This window comes from Salvelinus fontinalis, chromosome 27 (genome assembly GCF_029448725.1).
Source record: "Salvelinus fontinalis isolate EN_2023a chromosome 27, ASM2944872v1, whole genome shotgun sequence".
In the NCBI taxonomy this organism is placed as follows: Eukaryota; Metazoa; Chordata; class Actinopteri; order Salmoniformes; family Salmonidae; genus Salvelinus; species Salvelinus fontinalis.
This window is the reverse complement of record NC_074691.1, coordinates 29,538,616-29,555,827: the sequence shown is the minus strand read 5'-3', so window position 1 is coordinate 29,555,827 and position 17,212 is coordinate 29,538,616. Positions and strand designations below refer to the sequence as shown.

At 40.9% G+C, this 17,212-nt stretch overlaps 3 protein-coding genes across 3 annotated transcripts in view; 1 reads left to right on the top strand and 2 right to left on the bottom strand.

The window, feature by feature from the left end:
• Positions 1-10,621, top strand: part of LOC129825412 (dynein axonemal heavy chain 8-like) — a 69,582-nt gene extending 58,961 nt beyond the window's left edge. The window contains exons 78-92 of the mRNA XM_055885506.1: positions 5,874-6,064; positions 6,178-6,299; positions 6,408-6,526; positions 6,684-6,886; positions 6,973-7,046; positions 7,603-7,755; positions 7,935-8,090; positions 8,191-8,307; positions 8,391-8,492; positions 8,609-8,769; positions 8,880-9,036; positions 9,297-9,449; positions 9,640-9,829; positions 10,034-10,155; positions 10,247-10,621. Coding sequence (XP_055741481.1) covers positions 5,874-6,064; positions 6,178-6,299; positions 6,408-6,526; positions 6,684-6,886; positions 6,973-7,046; positions 7,603-7,755; positions 7,935-8,090; positions 8,191-8,307; positions 8,391-8,492; positions 8,609-8,769; positions 8,880-9,036; positions 9,297-9,449; positions 9,640-9,829; positions 10,034-10,155; positions 10,247-10,534 — 2,308 coding nt within the window. The 3' untranslated portion in view covers positions 10,535-10,621. The remainder of the gene's footprint in view (positions 1-5,873; positions 6,065-6,177; positions 6,300-6,407; positions 6,527-6,683; positions 6,887-6,972; positions 7,047-7,602; positions 7,756-7,934; positions 8,091-8,190; positions 8,308-8,390; positions 8,493-8,608; positions 8,770-8,879; positions 9,037-9,296; positions 9,450-9,639; positions 9,830-10,033; positions 10,156-10,246) is intronic.
• Position 10,622: 1 nt separating this feature from the next.
• On the bottom strand, positions 10,623-12,643 carry LOC129825411 (SAYSvFN domain-containing protein 1-like). The gene is made up of 2 exons (XM_055885505.1): positions 11,843-12,643; positions 10,623-11,728 (listed from the first exon to the last, which is right to left on the bottom strand). Exons 1-2 carry the CDS (start codon positions 11,981-11,983, stop codon positions 11,414-11,416), a joined length of 456 nt encoding a protein of 151 aa, XP_055741480.1. The 5' UTR covers positions 11,984-12,643; the 3' UTR covers positions 10,623-11,413.
• A 3,004-nt stretch (positions 12,644-15,647) lies between these two features.
• Positions 15,648-17,210, bottom strand: LOC129825409 (SAYSvFN domain-containing protein 1-like). The gene is made up of 2 exons (XM_055885504.1): positions 16,749-17,210; positions 15,648-16,563 (listed from the first exon to the last, which is right to left on the bottom strand). The coding sequence occupies exons 1-2, from the start codon at positions 16,965-16,967 to the stop codon at positions 16,246-16,248; spliced, it is 537 nt and encodes a 178-aa protein (XP_055741479.1). The 5' UTR covers positions 16,968-17,210; the 3' UTR covers positions 15,648-16,245.
• Positions 17,211-17,212: the final 2 nt, after the last annotated feature.

Genomic DNA, 17,212 nt, shown 5'->3' with positions numbered 1-17,212 from the left:
AGGTGACGGCAATGGAAATGCATATGGCAATTGATTTACTTCAATTCGGTAAATGGAACTGTATGCTCTTTTCAAAGAATGGATCCCAGTCGGTTCAGGGCTATGGGATACAGGGGGTCGAGGGTGGTCTGCCGGGCATTGGGATGACAAGCCATCTCGAGATGAGGCCTTTTAGCGGGTGGAATAGTAGGGACCAATTGGAGGTTTACTTAGTAGAAATGCAAATATCATGGTACAACTATATAGACACTCAATCATTATGTTACTTTTTAATAGTACGTTTACAAAAATATATTCTGATTAAAAGAATGAAAGGTGTGTCTCATGGTAAGTGGTGAAATAAGTATAGCCAGTTACAATTGTAATGGCTTAGCAGATAATAAGAAAAGACGATCAGTATTTACCTGGCTAAAAGAGAAGGATTATAATATTTATTGTTTACAGGAAACCCATTCAACAGTTTTAGATGAAGTTTTGTGGAAAAAGAACTGGGTGGGCAAAATATATTTCTCCCATGGGCAAAGAAATTCAAAAGGGGTGATGATCTTAATTAACAATAATTTTGATCCAAATGTGCAAATTGTCCAAACAGATCCTCAAGGTAGATGGATTATTTTAAATATGTTATTGGACAATAAACAAATATGGCTTGTTAACCTATACGGTCCGAATAATGATGATCCAAGCTTCTTTGAAAATATATATAAGAACTTATCAACTCTACAAGCAACACTAGACTCTATTATTATAATGGGAGATTTTAATACGGTCTTAAATAGCTCTATAGACCGGAAAGGAAATCACACTACAAATTATCACCCTCAGGCACTTAAGGAAATCATGAATGTCATGGATATATTGGAATTAGTGGATATATGGAGACTTAAATACCCTGATTTAGTGAGATATACATGGCGGAGGCTGAATCAAGCTAGTCGTCTTGACTACTTTCTTATTCCATTCTCTCTGGCACCAAAAGTTAAAAAAGTGTTGATGGGGGATAGAATGCGGTCGGATCATCACATAATTGGCATATATATTTCTCTTACAGAATTTCCACGTGGGCGAGGATATTGGAAATTTAATCAAAGTCTACTAGATGATAAATTGTTTAGAACTAGGACAGAAGATTTTATAACTGACTTTTTCAGACATAACATAGGTACAGCAGATCCCCTTATTGTATGGGACACTTTTAAGTGTGCCTTTAGAGGCCATGCAATTCAGTACTCATCTATAAAACAAAAGCAATTTAGATCAAGAGTCCATATTAACAAAGGAAATTGAAGGACTAACAGTACAGTTAGATAGCAATAAAAACGGTACCATAGAGGCACAGAATAATTTAGAGGAAAAACAAAAAGAAATGGAGGAACTTATTCAAGAAAGATCCAGTGTAATATATTATAAAAATAAAGCGAACTGGATGGAATATGGGGAAAAATGCACCAAATTCTTTTTCAATCTTCAATATAGAAATGCTACCAAAAAAAATGTATTAAAACTTGTGACAAATGATGGAGTCACGCATGATTCACCAAATGATATTTTGAAAGAGGAAGTAAAGTACTTTAAGAATATGTTTTCGTTTCAGGCTCCTCCATCTCCACTAACTGAAACTAATTGTATGGATTTTTTTCCTATTAATAATGTAAAATTAACATCTGAACAGAAAGACTCATGTGAAGGCCAAATTACAGAGGAGGAACTGCTTGTTGCAATTGGGGCCTTTAAAGATGGGAAAACTCCAGGGCTGGATGGCATACCAGTGGAAGTATACAAAACGTTTTTTGATATACTCAAAGGACCATTATTAACTTGTTTTAACCACTCCTATATAAATGGTAGATTATCAGACACACAACAAGAAGGTCTGATATCGTTATTACTGAAACAGGACCCAAGTGGTATATATAAAGATCCAGTCCAATTAAAAAATTGGAGACCTCTTACACTTCAGTGTTGTGATGCAAAAATCCTAGCAAAATGCTTGGCGCATAGAATAAAAAAAGTTTTGTCAGATATTATTCATCCTAATCAGACAGGTTTTTTACATGGACGATACATTGGAGATAATATAAGGCAAGTACTGGAAACAATAGAACACTATGAGATATCGGGGACACCAGGCCTGGTTTTCATAGCTGATTTTGAAAAGGCTTTTGATAAAGTACGACTGGAGTTTATATATAAATGCCTAGAATATTTCAATTTTGGGGAATCTCTTATAAAATGGGTTAAAATTATGTATAGTAACCCTAGGTGTAAAATAGTAAATAATGGCTACATCTCAGAAAGTTTTAAACTATCTAGAGGAGTAAAACAAGGTTGTCCACTATCGGCATATCTATTTATTATTGCCATCGAAATGTTAGCTGTTAAAATTAGATCAAACATTAATATTAAAGGATTAGAAATCCATGGCTTAAAAACTAAGGTGTCATTGTACGCTGATGATTCATGTTTTCTTTTAAAACCACAACTAGAGTCTCTCCAGGGCCTCATAGAGGATCTAGATACCTTTGCTATCCTCTCTGGATTAAAACCAAATTATGATAAATGTACCATATTACGTATTGGATCACTAAAAAATACACATTTTATATTGCCATGTAGTTTACCAATTAAATGGTCTGACGGAGATGTGGACATACTCGGTATAAAAATCCCAAAAGAAAGAAATGATCTCACTCCAATAAATTTTTATAGAAAGTTAGCAAAAATAGATAAGATCTTGCTACCATGGAAAGGAAAATACCTGTCTATTCGTGGAAAAATCACCCTAATTAACTCTTTAGTCATATCACAGTTTACCTATTTGCTTATGGTTTTGCCTACACCTAGTGACCTGTTTTTTAAATTATATGAACAAAAAATATTCAATTTTATTTGGAACGGCAAGCCAGATAAAATTAAAAGGGCCTATTTATATAACGAATATGAATTCGGAGGGCAGAAATTATTAAATATTAAAGCATTAGACCTCTCACTAAAGGCATCGGTCATACAAAAGTTATACTTAAATCCAAACTGGTTCTCTAGTAAACTGGTACGAATGTCTCATCCTATGTTCAAGAAGGGCCTTTTTCCCTTTATTCAGATTACACCTGCTCACTTTCGGTTGTTTGAAAAGGAAATGATCTCCAAAATATCCTTATTCTTTAAACAAGCCTTAGAAAGTTGGTTGCAATTTCAGTTTAATCCACCTGAAAGGACGGAACAAATAGTACAACAAATATTGTGGTTAAATTCAAATATAATAATTGATAAAAAAAACTGTATTTATCGAAGAAATGTTTAAAAAAGGTATAATTTTTGTGAATGATATCATAAATAGGACTGGTGGAGTTATGTCACACATGCAGCTAACACAGACATATGGAAAAGTCTGCTCTACCCAAAATTACAACCAATTAATTGCAGCATTACCACAAAAATGGAAGAGGCAAGTAGAAGGGGAAAAAAGTAAGGAACTTGTATGTCGGCCCTGTATTAAAGAACAAAAATGGTTAAAGAAAAGTGTGATAAATAAAAACATATACCAATTTCATTTAAGGACCAAAAAACTAACAGCTGTGCCATACAAATTGCAAAATAGTTGGGAAGAGATTTTCGATGTACCCATTCCATGGCACATGGTTTATGAATTGATACGCAAAACAACGCCGGATTCAAAACTTCGAATTTTTCAATATAAATTACTGTACAAAATGTTTGCAACTAATAGAATGTTATATATATGGGGTATACAATCTTCCCAGCTCTGCAGATTCTGTTGTGAGGAGGCAGAGTCATTAGATCATTTATTTTGGTATTGTCCATATGTAGCTCGTTTTTGGTCACAGGTCCAGGAATGGCTGAAGAATTGCAACATTTGCCTAAAACTAACGCTACAGATAGCAATACTGGGGGATTTGAAAAGCCATAGTCAATCAATCAATAATATAATAATTATTTTGGCAAAGATGTTTATTTTTAATTTACAATCTGTAGAAGCTATGAGAATAGGAAGGTTCAGGTCTTTTGTGAAGCATCACAGCACAGTTGAGAAATGTATGGCAAATAGAAATCCGAAATGGATGATGTTGGAAGATAGATGGGAGGGGTTGGGTGGAGCTGAAGGGTGGGACTAATAACAAGATAAACAATATAGGGCATACGGGATCTGTGAAATGTGTATAGGTGCGGAGCTTTTGTGAAATAGCACAGTTACAAGTGGAAATAAAATTGGATGGACAACAGAAATAGAGGAAGGACTAAGAACAAATAAGAGAGAAGTATTGTAAAGTAGACTGTGTCTGTAAGATAGGTATAAGATGTAGAAATTGAAGGTAAAAGCAGAAGTGTTTATAAGTTTACTCCAATTGGGGGATTGGTGGTAGGGTCGCGGGGAATAATAATAAAGGCATATTCTTTAAAAAAGTATGTATGTCTATATAGGTATGTGTATGTATATATGTGTATATGTATGCATACGTGTATGGATATATATATTTACACAAAAAAATATGGGGGAATGGAAATGATGCAGACAATTACATTGGAAACAACATTCTTTCCGCAATACTAAGCTGATCCACCCCTAAAAAAGAAAAAAAAAAAAAAAGGCACTTAAATCTTTTGTCTTGCCCATTCACCCTCTAAATGACACACATACACAATCCATGTCTCAATTGTCTCAAAAATGTAAAATCCTTCTTTAACTTGTCTCCTCCCCTTCATCTATACTGATTGAAGTGGATTTAGCAAGTGACATCAATAAGGGATCATAACTTTCACATGATCAGTCTATGTCGTGGAAAGAGCAGGTGTTCTTAATGTTTTGTATACTCAGTGTACTTCTGCCAGGTAAGCCTACTTTGCAGTTAGCATTTAATTGAGAATGTTTTGGGGGAAGTATTTCAGTCAACCCAGAAGACGGTTATCACATCAACTGGCAACACACGGAGTGATTGACATACGCACACATCACACAGACAGACAGGGGCAGTATTGCTGAAAGTAATTGGCAGATATTGTGTTAGGTTTGGCTTTTTAGCCAATAGTGGTTAACCAGGGGTGGTATAATGACAATGCTGCGTTGATTAGATAGCAAGCTCCCAGCTACTGTCTGATATTTGATATTATGACCGTTTGTGGTGGAACACTCGAAAATTACTTGTACTTTCAGAATTGTTTGCCGAGATACTCATAGGTGGGCTGGGAGCTACTGGTAGCTTGTGATCGACCTGTTAGAGACCCCTGGTCCATACAAACGGAAAAAGATGAGCCTGACAAATGGCATAGGCCTAAATCTAAATACACAACAGCGTTTATAAATGTATAAAAGAACAACCTCTAAGGGCCTCCCGGGTGGCGCAGTGGTCTAGGGCACTGCATCGCAGTGCTAACTGCGCCACCAGAGTCTCTGGGTTCGCCCCCAGGCTCTGTCGCAGCCAGCCGCGACCGGGAGGTCCGTGGGGCGACGCACAATTGGGCTAGCGTCGTCCGGGTTAGGGAGGGTTTGGCCGGTAGGGATTCCCTTGTCTCATCGCGCTCCAGCGACTCCTGTGGCGGGCTGGGCGCAGTGCGCGCTAACCAAGGGGGCCAGGTGCACGGTGTTTCCTCCGACACGTTGGTGCGGCTGGCTTTCGGGTTGGAGGCACGCTGTGTTAAAGAAGCAGTGCGGCTTGGTTGGGTTGTGCCTCGGAGGACGCATGGCTTTCGACCTTCGTCTCTCCCGAGCCCGTACGGGAGTTGTAGCGATGAGACAAGATAGTAATTACTAGCGATTGGATACCACGAAAATTGGGGAGAAAAGGGGATAAATTAAAAAAAAAAAAAAAAAAAAAAAAAACCTTTTTGAACCTTTTGTTTGTTTTTTCCTCATGCAGGTCAGACAAGTCTCCTCTCACTCAGAAGCGTATTGCTAACATCATCGAGTACCTGTCCTTCGAGGTGTTCCGCTACACGGTCCGAGGGCTTTACGAAAACCACAAGTTCATCTTCACCCTGCTGTTGGCGCTCAAGATCGACTTGCAGAAGAACAACGTCAAGCAGAACGAGTTCCAGATCCTCATCAAAGGTATCAGATCCTCACTACTGATCCTAGTTAACAGATCTCTGTATAGGTAGCAGTGTAGGAAAAAAGTAATGGTTTAGTAGTAGTACATATGTAATGTTCTCTGTGTGTTATAGGGGGTGCTGCTTTAGACCTGAAGGCGTGTCCTTCCAAGCCGTTCCGTTGGATCCTGGATCTGACCTGGCTCAACTTGGTGGAACTCAGCAAACTGTCACAGTTCACTGAGATCATGAACCAGGTGGGGCTGAACACTACAGTACGATTTATTAATTATATCATTAGCAATGGTCACAGCTTTGTCTGAGGAGTACACTGCATTGACTTTACTTCTCTATTCATCTTATAGGTGTCTCGTAATGAGAAGGGCTGGAAGGTGTGGTTTGACATGGACAACCCTGAGGATGGTGTGATTCCTGATGGATACAACGACTCCTTGGATGTCTTCCATAAACTACTGCTCATCAGGTGAGCTCCTGCTTCTCAACATCAATATTTTACACGTATTTTTTTTTTACTAAGTCCTTTGTAGGCCTCTTACAAGCCTGTTATAAACAGATCTCTCTTGAGGTTGTGGCTAGCGCATTCAGGTTCGAACCCAGGTTTGGTTGTACTCTCCTCACAGATCATGGTGCCCTGACCGCACCCTGTCCCAGGCCAGGAAGTACGTTGGAGACTCGATGGGCATGAGGTTCGCTGAGCCTGTCATCCTGAACCTGGAGAGTACCTGGGAGGAGAGCGACACCCGCACCCCCCTCATCTGCTTCCTCTCTATGGGCTCTGATCCCACCAACCAGATCGACGCTCTGGCCAAGAAACTCCGGCTAGGTTAGCCCTATGCCTATCACCCTGAATGAATCACTAACAAGTCACTGACAATACTGTCATTGTGATATTGTGTTTATTTGTTGCAGAGTTCAGAGCGATATCAATGGGCCAAGGTCAGGAGATCCATGCAAGAAGGCTCTTACAGATGTCAATGACACAAGTGAGGGCTTCTGACATTCAACTCTTTGTAAATAAATGTAGTATTGTTAAAGGAATTTTGATTCCTGTTTATTAACCAATTCAATTAAAACACTCTGCCCATAAATAAGAATTTGTAAGATAATTATCAGCATAAAATGGGCAGATACCAGTCTTAAAATCAATCAATCAATAGCGTTTATTCTCGAGAGTACTGATCGTAATACATTTTACATCAGGTTATATAATAAAGATGATGTCATAGGTTTTAATGTCCAACCTCCTCTCGGATACAATGGCAATACAGTTCGAGTTCTCATTACTGTCTGCCACCTGTTCAACTATCTACAACCAACTCAAGGTCTTTCCCCTCCCTGGGTAGAGACATCATTCTAGCCTGTCTGAAGATAAACCCATTCTTTCTAACAAGGAACACATAACATTCAACATTTATGAGTTATAATTCTAAGTAAAATGTATACATATTTTAGTCATTAAACACAAAAATCCCGTAACAAGTATACAGCATATACAAATGTTTTCACATGGCTAAAAGTGTTTGTGTGTGTACACACAAGGGTGGCTGGGTCCTGCTCCAGAACTGCCATCTGGGCCTGGAGTTCATGGATGAGCTGCTGGAGACCGTCACCACAGTGGAGACCATGCACGACAGCTTCAGAGTGTGGATCACCACCGAGCCCCACGACCGCTTCTCCATCACCTTGTTACAGGTAAAGGCCCTGTATACACCTGCACAGACAAGACCAGTAATCTCCCCAACAATATTACATTCTCCATGTGAAACGGACCTATCCCCTAAGCCAAAATCCAGAATTGCTATATTGTCCTAATCACATCCCTTATGTCTGAGAATAAATATTTACTGACATGATTATTTTCTTTCTTCCAGTCCTCTATCAAGTTCACCAATGATCCCCCCCAGGGGGTGCGGGCTGGCTTGAAGCGTACGTTTGCCGGAATCTCTCAGGATCAGCTGGAAATCTGTAACCTGCCCATGTGGAAACCCATGCTTTACAACGTAGCCTTCCTACACACTGTGGTGCAGGTACAGACTCAGCCCACTGTCTTGATACATTCATATTTCTAGATATATACTGTATTTAATGTAATTTACTGATTTTGCCTGGTCTGTTACTCTGTTGTAGGAACGTCGTAAATTCGGGCCCCTGGGTTGGAACATCCCGTATGAGTTCAACTCGGCCGACTTCACAGCCAGTGTGCAGTTTGTCCAGAACCACTTGGATGAATGCAGCCCCAAGAAGGTACTATAAAAATAGTCTAGGTCTATCTGAAGCTACAGTGACTATAGTGTGCTCACAGACCTACACGTAACATTTTTCTCCAGGGTGTCTCATGGGTCACGGTGCGTTACATGTTAGGGGAGGTGCAGTATGGAGGAAGGGTCACTGATGACTACGACAAGCGGCTGCTCAACTGTTTCTCTCGGGTAATGTCATTTTCCTTTTCAGTTAACGCAACTGTCTTGATAAATCTGTTGTACATGTGGGTAATCAAGTGGGAAGCACAGACTTTGTGTTCTAAGCATCATGTGTTCCCCAACAGGTGTGGTTCAATGACAAGATCTTTGAGCCGACGTTCTGCTTCTACACTGGATACAAAGTTCCTGTGTGTAAGACAGTGGAGCAGTACATGGAGTACATCGCCACCCTGCCTGCACTGGACACACCTCAGGTCTTTGGTCTGCATCCCAACGCAGACATTACGTAAGACACCGTTGATCATCACAACGCTTCTCTCTTATCATTTCTATGCTGTGTGTTAGTCTTAATACTCAATATGAATACATTCATATTATATACCGATTCTTGTTCAGATATCAGACCAACACGTCTGCTGAGGTGCTGGACACCATCACCAACATCCAGCCCAAGGAAAGTGGAGGAGGAGCAGGGGAGACCAGAGAGTCCATTGTCTACAGACTGGCAGAGGACATGCTGGAGAAGTTGCCCCCCAACTACGTACCCCATGAGGTCAGTGCTCACTCTGTTTATGAAGGACAGGAACACAATGTAGCAAAATGTTTTGCAACGAATAATACAAATCTATGTTCTCATTGTACAAATTACAGTAATAACTCCCTGTTTCAAAATGTTTTCCACTTACTGAACACCCCATATGGTTCTAATGATGGACTTAGCCTTAAGATGCTTTTGGGAAACCAGCCCTTGGCTGTAATGAGCGAATACACTGTATGCTCACACAACAAATTATATTGTGATGTGTACTGTAGGTGAAAGCCAGGCTGGTGAAGATGGGTGCCTTGAACTCCATGAACATCTTCTTACGCCAAGAGGTGGATCGCATGCAGCGGATCATCGGAGTGGTGCGCACCAGTCTGGTCGACCTCAAACTCGCCATCGACGGTACCATCATCATGAGCGAAGTAAGAGAGCTGGCTAGAATGACCACTATAATATATTACAACTATATTACATGTTAACACTTTAATTGTGTTATATTTCAAATTAATATTTAGAGGTTTATAGCTTATAAATCTGTAATAACAATGTATGAAATTGTGTGTTATTTTGATGCTTAAATATTCAATGTCATATTCATGTTTTACCTCCTAGAACCTGCGTGACGCCCTGGACAACATGTTTGATGCACGCATCCCCAACATGTGGAAGAAGATCTCGTGGGAGTCGTCCACTCTGGGCTTCTGGTTCACCGAGCTGCTGGAGAGGAACACACAGTTCTACAGCTGGGTGTTTGAAGGCAGACCCAAGACCTTCTGGATGACTGGCTTCTTCAACCCTCAGGGTGAGTCTCGTTCAAACCGTGAATTAGGCTAACTGATCAAACTTGCAGGGTAAGTTCCATTTACTTGTAATATTCAAAATACAGTTCAGCATAAATTAGCTTGTCATGTCTTCATCCTATTACATCACTGAAGATCGATTACATTTGTTAGATATGTCATTATAATCCTATCTCTTTATGTTTGCGCCCTTTGTATGGCTATAGGTTTCCTGACTGCCATGAGGCAGGAGGTAACCAGGGCTCATAAGGGCTGGGCTCTGGACACAGTCACCCTGCATAATGATGTGCTGAAGCAGAGCAAGGAGGAGATCACTGCCTCTCCTGCTGTAAGTAGCCTCATGCAAAATACTATCATTGACAACACATGTACAAGATACAGCTTTCCCTCTTTACCATCCATCATTCTCTGTCTCTCAGGAGGGGGTCTACGTCTACGGCTTGTACCTGGACGGGGCCGGCTGGGACAGAAGGAATTGCCGTCTCATCGAAGCCACTCCCAAGGTGTTGTTCTGCCCCCTGCCTGTGATTCACATGTTCGCCATCAACTCCACCGCCCCCAAGGACCCCAAGTTCTACATCTGCCCCGTCTACAAGAAGCCTCGGCGCACAGACCTCACCTACATCACAGGGGTTGTGATACGGACGGTGCAGTCACCCGATCACTGGATCTTACGTGGTGTTGCCTTGCTCTGTGACATTAAATGATGGACAACTTCTCAGTATTTTTTGGGTGTTTGTGTAACCCTGTGTGGTTTCACTCAAGTAACACAAATAAAATATAAAAAAATCCAACTAGTGAGATGTACATTTTTATGGAATTAACAAGCAGTTTTACATCACAACCAATACTAGTGTTTCGTTAATTGAAAGGGTCGAGGTGCATCCAAGCATCATAAGATAATGTTAACAGAAAAACTCGCTCACATTTCAAAAAGTTCCTTAACTAGCTATATATTATAACACCAGAAAATGTGATTTAACCCAAAAGATGTAGTATCCATTATACTGGGAGTTACAGGTTAGGTACTGTTTGGTGTAGCACAGAATTTAAGACCAATTTAGCTTGGCGATACTGTATTTGTCCTCGATTCGTGGAAGAGTCTCAAAATGTCCTTGTCCAGTTGCAGGGGGTGGGGTCCCTTTGAATTAAGAAAATGCACCGTTATTAAAATAAATATTTTTTTGCTCCATGAAGTAATCCAACTATATGTGTATGTTGTCATCTTGTCTATTTCAAGTCTTCTCTCATTGATCCACCCCAAAGTGCTGCATGTCATGACAGACGCCGGTCTTGATCAATGAGAGAACTTGAAATAGACAAGATGGCGGCGTACACATTGTTGGATTACTTAATAGAGCAAAAAAATACAATTATTTTAGAAATTCAAACGGACACCCTGCAACTAGACAAGTTCATTTTACGAGACTCCCGTTTCCACGAATCGAGGCCGAAGGCAGCATCAAAGGTTGGTTGAAAATTCAGTGCAACACCAAATAGTACCAACCTGTAACTCCCAGTATAATGGATACCAATTTGGGGGATTTAAATCACATTATCTGGTGTTACAATCTGTAGCTGTTCCTTTACATGGTTAGCTGAAGTATTCCCATTTCACAGTCCAACTGCTCTGCTGTGAGGGTGCCCATGAGAGGCTGACAGTCAGGGTTGAATACTGAGTAAGCGCTCAGTTCTCCAGGTTGACGTTTAGCTGGGCTCCGCAGCCCCTGGTAGAGCCAGTAGAAGAGGGAGATTAGGAAGAAAGGCAACCCGAAGGCCAGCTCAGCGAACAGCCCAAGCAGAACCAGCCAAAGCAACACCTTCAGCAAAGTCCGGTTTGCAAAACCAAGTTGCCTTGAACCAAGCCTTCGACCCAGAATGCAGTCCAGCAGACAGTCATCCTAAAAAAGTGAAGAGAATCACGAGTTAGTTAGCTAACATTGAGGGGTGGAATTTAAATAAACGATCTCTACCATGACGTGCCTGAAGTTGTCGTTTTTTTGTGTTTAGCCTACCCCACACTGTAAAGTCCCTGTAGCCTGAGGTACAGCAGGCATCTGATGTTTTGTCAACTCCTGTGCGTCTTTATCAGCTGATGACTCCCAACTGGCCGACTTCAAAGTGCTTCCAATGCCAGGTGTTGTTATGGGCTGCATCTCACAAGCCCTTGTACGGGGCTCTGAACTTTGCAAGCTTTTGCTAATGCTAACAACTTCTGATTCATACTCATGCAGAAATGAAAGACTGTGTGACAATGTATGCAATGTGCACGACGGGTATCAAGCACTGATAGCTAGCGAACTAGCTAGCTAGACTGATTTGAGACGTCACTTTGTTCTAGCAAATTGCCCCTCGATTGTGTGAAACGTAATCTAATCAAAAGCGGAAATGTTATATAAGGTGCTTTCAATGCATTGATAGAATTCAACGTTTCACTGTCACAAAGAGTGATGTGAAAAATCCGTTAAACAGATCTTAAAATATGTTGTTCTACTTCGGCAAAGGTATTTATAACTAACCCCGGGTTGTTTACTTCCTGTTCCGGTTCGGGCGTAAGTAATGACGTCTGTTGTGTCGTGAAGCGCAGGGAAATAAACTTGACTCAACCGATAACTCAGGGTCGTCACTAGTTAACCACTGCTAACCTTATGCCTAACCTTAAATTAAGACCAAAAATCTCGTTTTAGTTATTCATTTGTACGATATAGTCCATTAGGATATTTTAACTAGTGGAAACCAACAGCCAGGGATGAAGAGCTAGGGTGATTTCATTACGCTGATGCAACATAATCCGTGTACTCTAAACGCTGTTTGAGTTCCGTATTGTTCTTAAACGGAAGTTGTAGTTCAGTCATCTCTCAAAAAAATTTAGCAGCTGGAGGAACAATTAAAATGCATTACAATATCCCAACAGCTTTTATGTCACATCGAAGAGTATTTGGAGTAGTGGAATCAGTGTAATGAATACATCCCTGTCATATTTTCCTCAGTAAGTGGGAGAAAGTAGAGGTCCTCTTTGGAACTGTTTTCTTCTTCTGTAGGGTTTTATGGCGGACTACATCCCAAAAAGGTATATTGCCAAGGGGTAAATATTGGCAATATAGTAAAAATGTATGAAAACATTTTTTTCTTTTTGTTTAAGGTTAGATATAGGGTTATAAGTGTGTTTAAGGGTATGGTTGTGGTTTAAAATCAGATTTTAAGAAGATAAATTGTAGAAATAGGCAGGGTTTATGATTGTGGTAACTAGTGACGACCCCTGAAACGTGCGTGCGACTTAAAAAAGTATTATTCCTTTTACTTTTATTTATTTAGGGTAGCCCAATTGAGATCAGTGTCTCATTCCGAATCACGTCATTGTTCCCTTTGTAAACAAAAAGGGCGTTATGGTAGACAGCAGCCAAAGGTTTAAGAGTAGCTGCAGCTGCAATCTGTTAAACGGTTTCACCATAGTCAAGAGCTGGCAGGAAAGTTGACTGTACAATCTGATTCCTGCTATTTAGGCAAGATCTACAGTGCATTCGGAAAGTATTCAGACCCCTTGACTTTTTCCACATTTTGTTACATTACAGCTTTATTCTAAAATGGACTAAATGGCATTTTTTCCTCATCAATCTACACACAATACCCCATAATGACAAAGCGAAAACAGGTTTTTAGAAATTTTTGCAAATATATTAAAAATAAACAAATACCTTATTAACATAAGTATTCAGACCCTTTGCTGTGAGACTCAAAATTGAGCTCAGGTGCATCCTGTTTCCATTGATCATCCTTGAGTCCACCTGTTGTAAATTCAGTTGATTGGACATGATTTGGAAAGGCACACACCTGTCTATATAAAGGTCCCACAGTTGACAGTGCATGTCCGAGCAAAAACCAAGCCATAAGGTCAAAGGAATTCTGTAGAGCTCCGAGACAGGATTGTGTTGAGGCACAGATCTGGGAAAGGGTACCAAAAAATGTCTGCAGCATTGGAGGTCCCTAAGAACATAGTGGCCTCCATCATTCTTAAATGGAAGAAGTTTGGAACCACCATGACTCTCCCTTGAGCTGGCAGCACGGCCAAACTGATCAATCGGGGGAGAAGGGCCTTGGTCAGGGAGGTGACCAAGAACCCGATGGTCACTCTGACAGAGCTCTAGAGTTCCTCTGTCGAGATGGGATGACCATCTCTGCAGCACTCCACCACTCAGGCCTTTTTGGTAGAGTGGCCAAACGGAAGCCACTCCTCAGTAAAAGGCACATGACAGCCTGCTTGGAGTTAGCCAAAAGGCTTCTAAAGGACTCTCAGACCATGAGAAACAAGATTCTCTGGTCTGATGAAACCAAGATTGAACTCTTTGGCCTGAATGCCAAGCGTCATGTCTGGAGGAAACCTGGTACCATCCCTACTTTGAAGCATGGTGGTGGCAGCATCATGCTGTGGGGATTTTTTTCAGCGGCAGGTCTGGGAGACTAGTCAGGATCAAGGGAAAGATGAACGGTTCAAAGTACAGAGTAATCTTGATGAAAACCTGCTCCAGAACGCTCCGGACCCCGGAAGGTGAACCTTTGCCCCAGTCTAAAAGGACAACGACCCTAAGCACACAGCCAAGACAGATGGCGCCGACAGATATAGCAGCTCTGCTTCTAGCTCCTAAGCAACTTTGCAGTATTTTGTTATTTTGTGTTATTTCTTACATTATTAGCCCAGAAAATGTTTGTGTTATTATATACAGCCGGAAATAACTTTTGGATATCAGAGCGGTGGTAACTCACCAGCATTACGACCAGGAATACGACTTTCCAGAATTGGATCCTTTGTTCATACCCCCCCCAGAGCAATTGCTCCAAAACCCCGCCGGTGGAGAAGAGGTATTCGGAATGAACTTCTAGTCCGACTCAGGAGACATGCACATCATCCACGCTTCCGAGTATATTACTCGCTAATGTTCAGTCTCTGGATAATAAAGTAGACAAGCTCAGGGCAAGGATTTCCTCCTAGAGAGACATCAGGGATTGTGGCATACTCTGTTTCACAGAAACATGTCTCTCTCAGGATACAGACAATCACGGACTACAAAGGCAAAACCAGTCACGTCACGGACACCGACGTCTTGCTTCCGGACAAGCTAAACACCTTCTTTGCCCGCTTTGAAGATAATATACTGTTTTCTATTCAACTGTATTTTAGTCAATGCCACTCCGACATTGCTCAATCTAATATTTATATATTTCTTAATTCCATTCTTTTACATGTGTGTATTGTTGTGAATTGTTAGATACTACTGCACTGTTGGAGCTAGGAACACAAGCATTTCGCAACACCTGCTAAATATTTGACCAATAAAATTAGATTTGACAATGCAGGAGTGGCTTCAGGACAAGTCTCTGAATGTCCTTGAGTGGCCCAGCCAGAGCCCGGACTTGAACCCGATCGAACATCTCTTTAGAGACCTGAAAATAGTTGTGCAGCAACCATCTAACCTGACAGAGCTTGATAGGATCTGCAGAGAAGAATGGGATTAACTCCCCAAATACAGGTGTGCCAAGCTTGTAGCCTCATACCCAAGAAGACTCAAGGCTGTAATCGCTGCCAAAGGTGCTTCAATAAAGTACAGAGTAAAGGGTCTGAATACTTGTGTAAATGTGATCATTTTTTATTTTGTATAAATTTGTAAAAGTAACAGTTTTTGCTTTGTCATTATGGGGTATTGTGTGTAGTTGGAGGGGGGGGGCAATTTAGTTAAGGCTGTAACATAACAAAATGTGGAAAAAGTCAAGGGGTCTGAATACTTTCTGAAATGCACTGTATTTCTAAAAATAGAAAAAAGAAGCCCACTTTAAATCTCAGCTTTTTAATTAGCTCACCCATAAGTTTATAAATATTTTTTTTTACATTAGATCTTTGTCAGTCCGAATGCCCAGATATTTATAGGCAGGAACCCGATCAATGGGAGAACAATCCAATGAATAAATATGTAGTTCATCTGAATTTATTTTGCTAGAATTAGAGAACACATATTTAGTCTTGCCCACATTAAGTACAAGTTTTAAACCAACCAGGGCTTTATGTAAGGCAACAAAGTCACATTGCAGCTCTAGCCTGGTCAACAGTTTGCAATGGCATACATAAGTGTCATCTGCATACAGATGACTATTACATGTTTTAAGACCAAAATAGTAAAGAGCAGGTCCTAGTACAGTAATACAATTTTACAAGCAGATGGTGCTTTCCCAGCATCATCAATATGCACTTGTGGTGAATGATCTTGTAGTATGGAATAGGCTCCATTTGACTTCAAAATCAATACCAGCAATGTTCTTCATTCAAAGAAATACGTTGCCAGTTCCTTTTTAGTACAATGGGAAGCTTAAAGTACAGTAGCTATTCCATTTCAGATTAAAGTCAGTTGTTTGAGTGTCTTGAAGGGTTTCATCTGTTGGCCAGTGGTCTGTAGCCCATCTCTCCCTCTAGCTGCTCAGCTGTAAGTGCACCCAGGAGAGGCTGACAGTCTGGGTTGAACACTGAGTAAGCACTCATTTCTCCAGGTTGGCGTGCAGTTGGGCTCCGCAGCCCCTCATACAGCCAGTAGAAGAGGGAGATTAGGAAGAAAGGCAACCCGAATTCCAGCTCCGCGAACAGCCCAAGTAGAACCAGCCAAAGCAACACCTTCAGCAAAGTCAGATTTGTGAAAGCCAGTCGCTCTGAACCAAGCCATTGACCCAGAGTGCTCTCCAGCAGCCAGTCATCCTAAAAAAAAAAGGGGGGGGGGGGGGTATTAAATGAAGTTACAGTAGCTAACATTGACAAAATGGAATCAACGTTTAACAAGCATGGTCAATGAATCTCGAAAGAAAGTGTTTATTAGTCCAGGACTAGGCCTAAACAGTGTAGGGTAACCAGCCCCTAATATTTTGAGTAGATTTTTAGCCTACCCCCCAATGTTTAGTCCTTGTAGCCTGATGGACAGCAGAGACTGGATTATCTGTCAACTCCTGTGTGTCTGGATCAGCTGTTGATGACTGGCAACTGTCCGACTTCAAAGTGCTGCCATTGTCCGATGAGTTTATGGGTTGTTTTTGAAAAGATTCGCTCTTCCTAGCGGCCACATCAGCCCTTCTTCGGGCCCTGAACTCCGCAAGCTTTTGCTCCATATGTGTACAGCTTCTGAGTCATGCAGCAATGAAATAATGCGTGGCAACGCGTGCACGACAGTTTGCTAGATTTTTTTGAGAGGTCCCAAAAAAGATTGTTCGCGTGAAATCGCGTCTTCTCAACCGCGGAAATCTTGTCTAAATAGTGTTATGGTAATAATTGAATTCACTGTCACAGGAAGTATGAAAAGATTTTCCTTAACAAATCTGTTTCACTTCAGTTTGTTTACTTTCCGGTTCAGCTA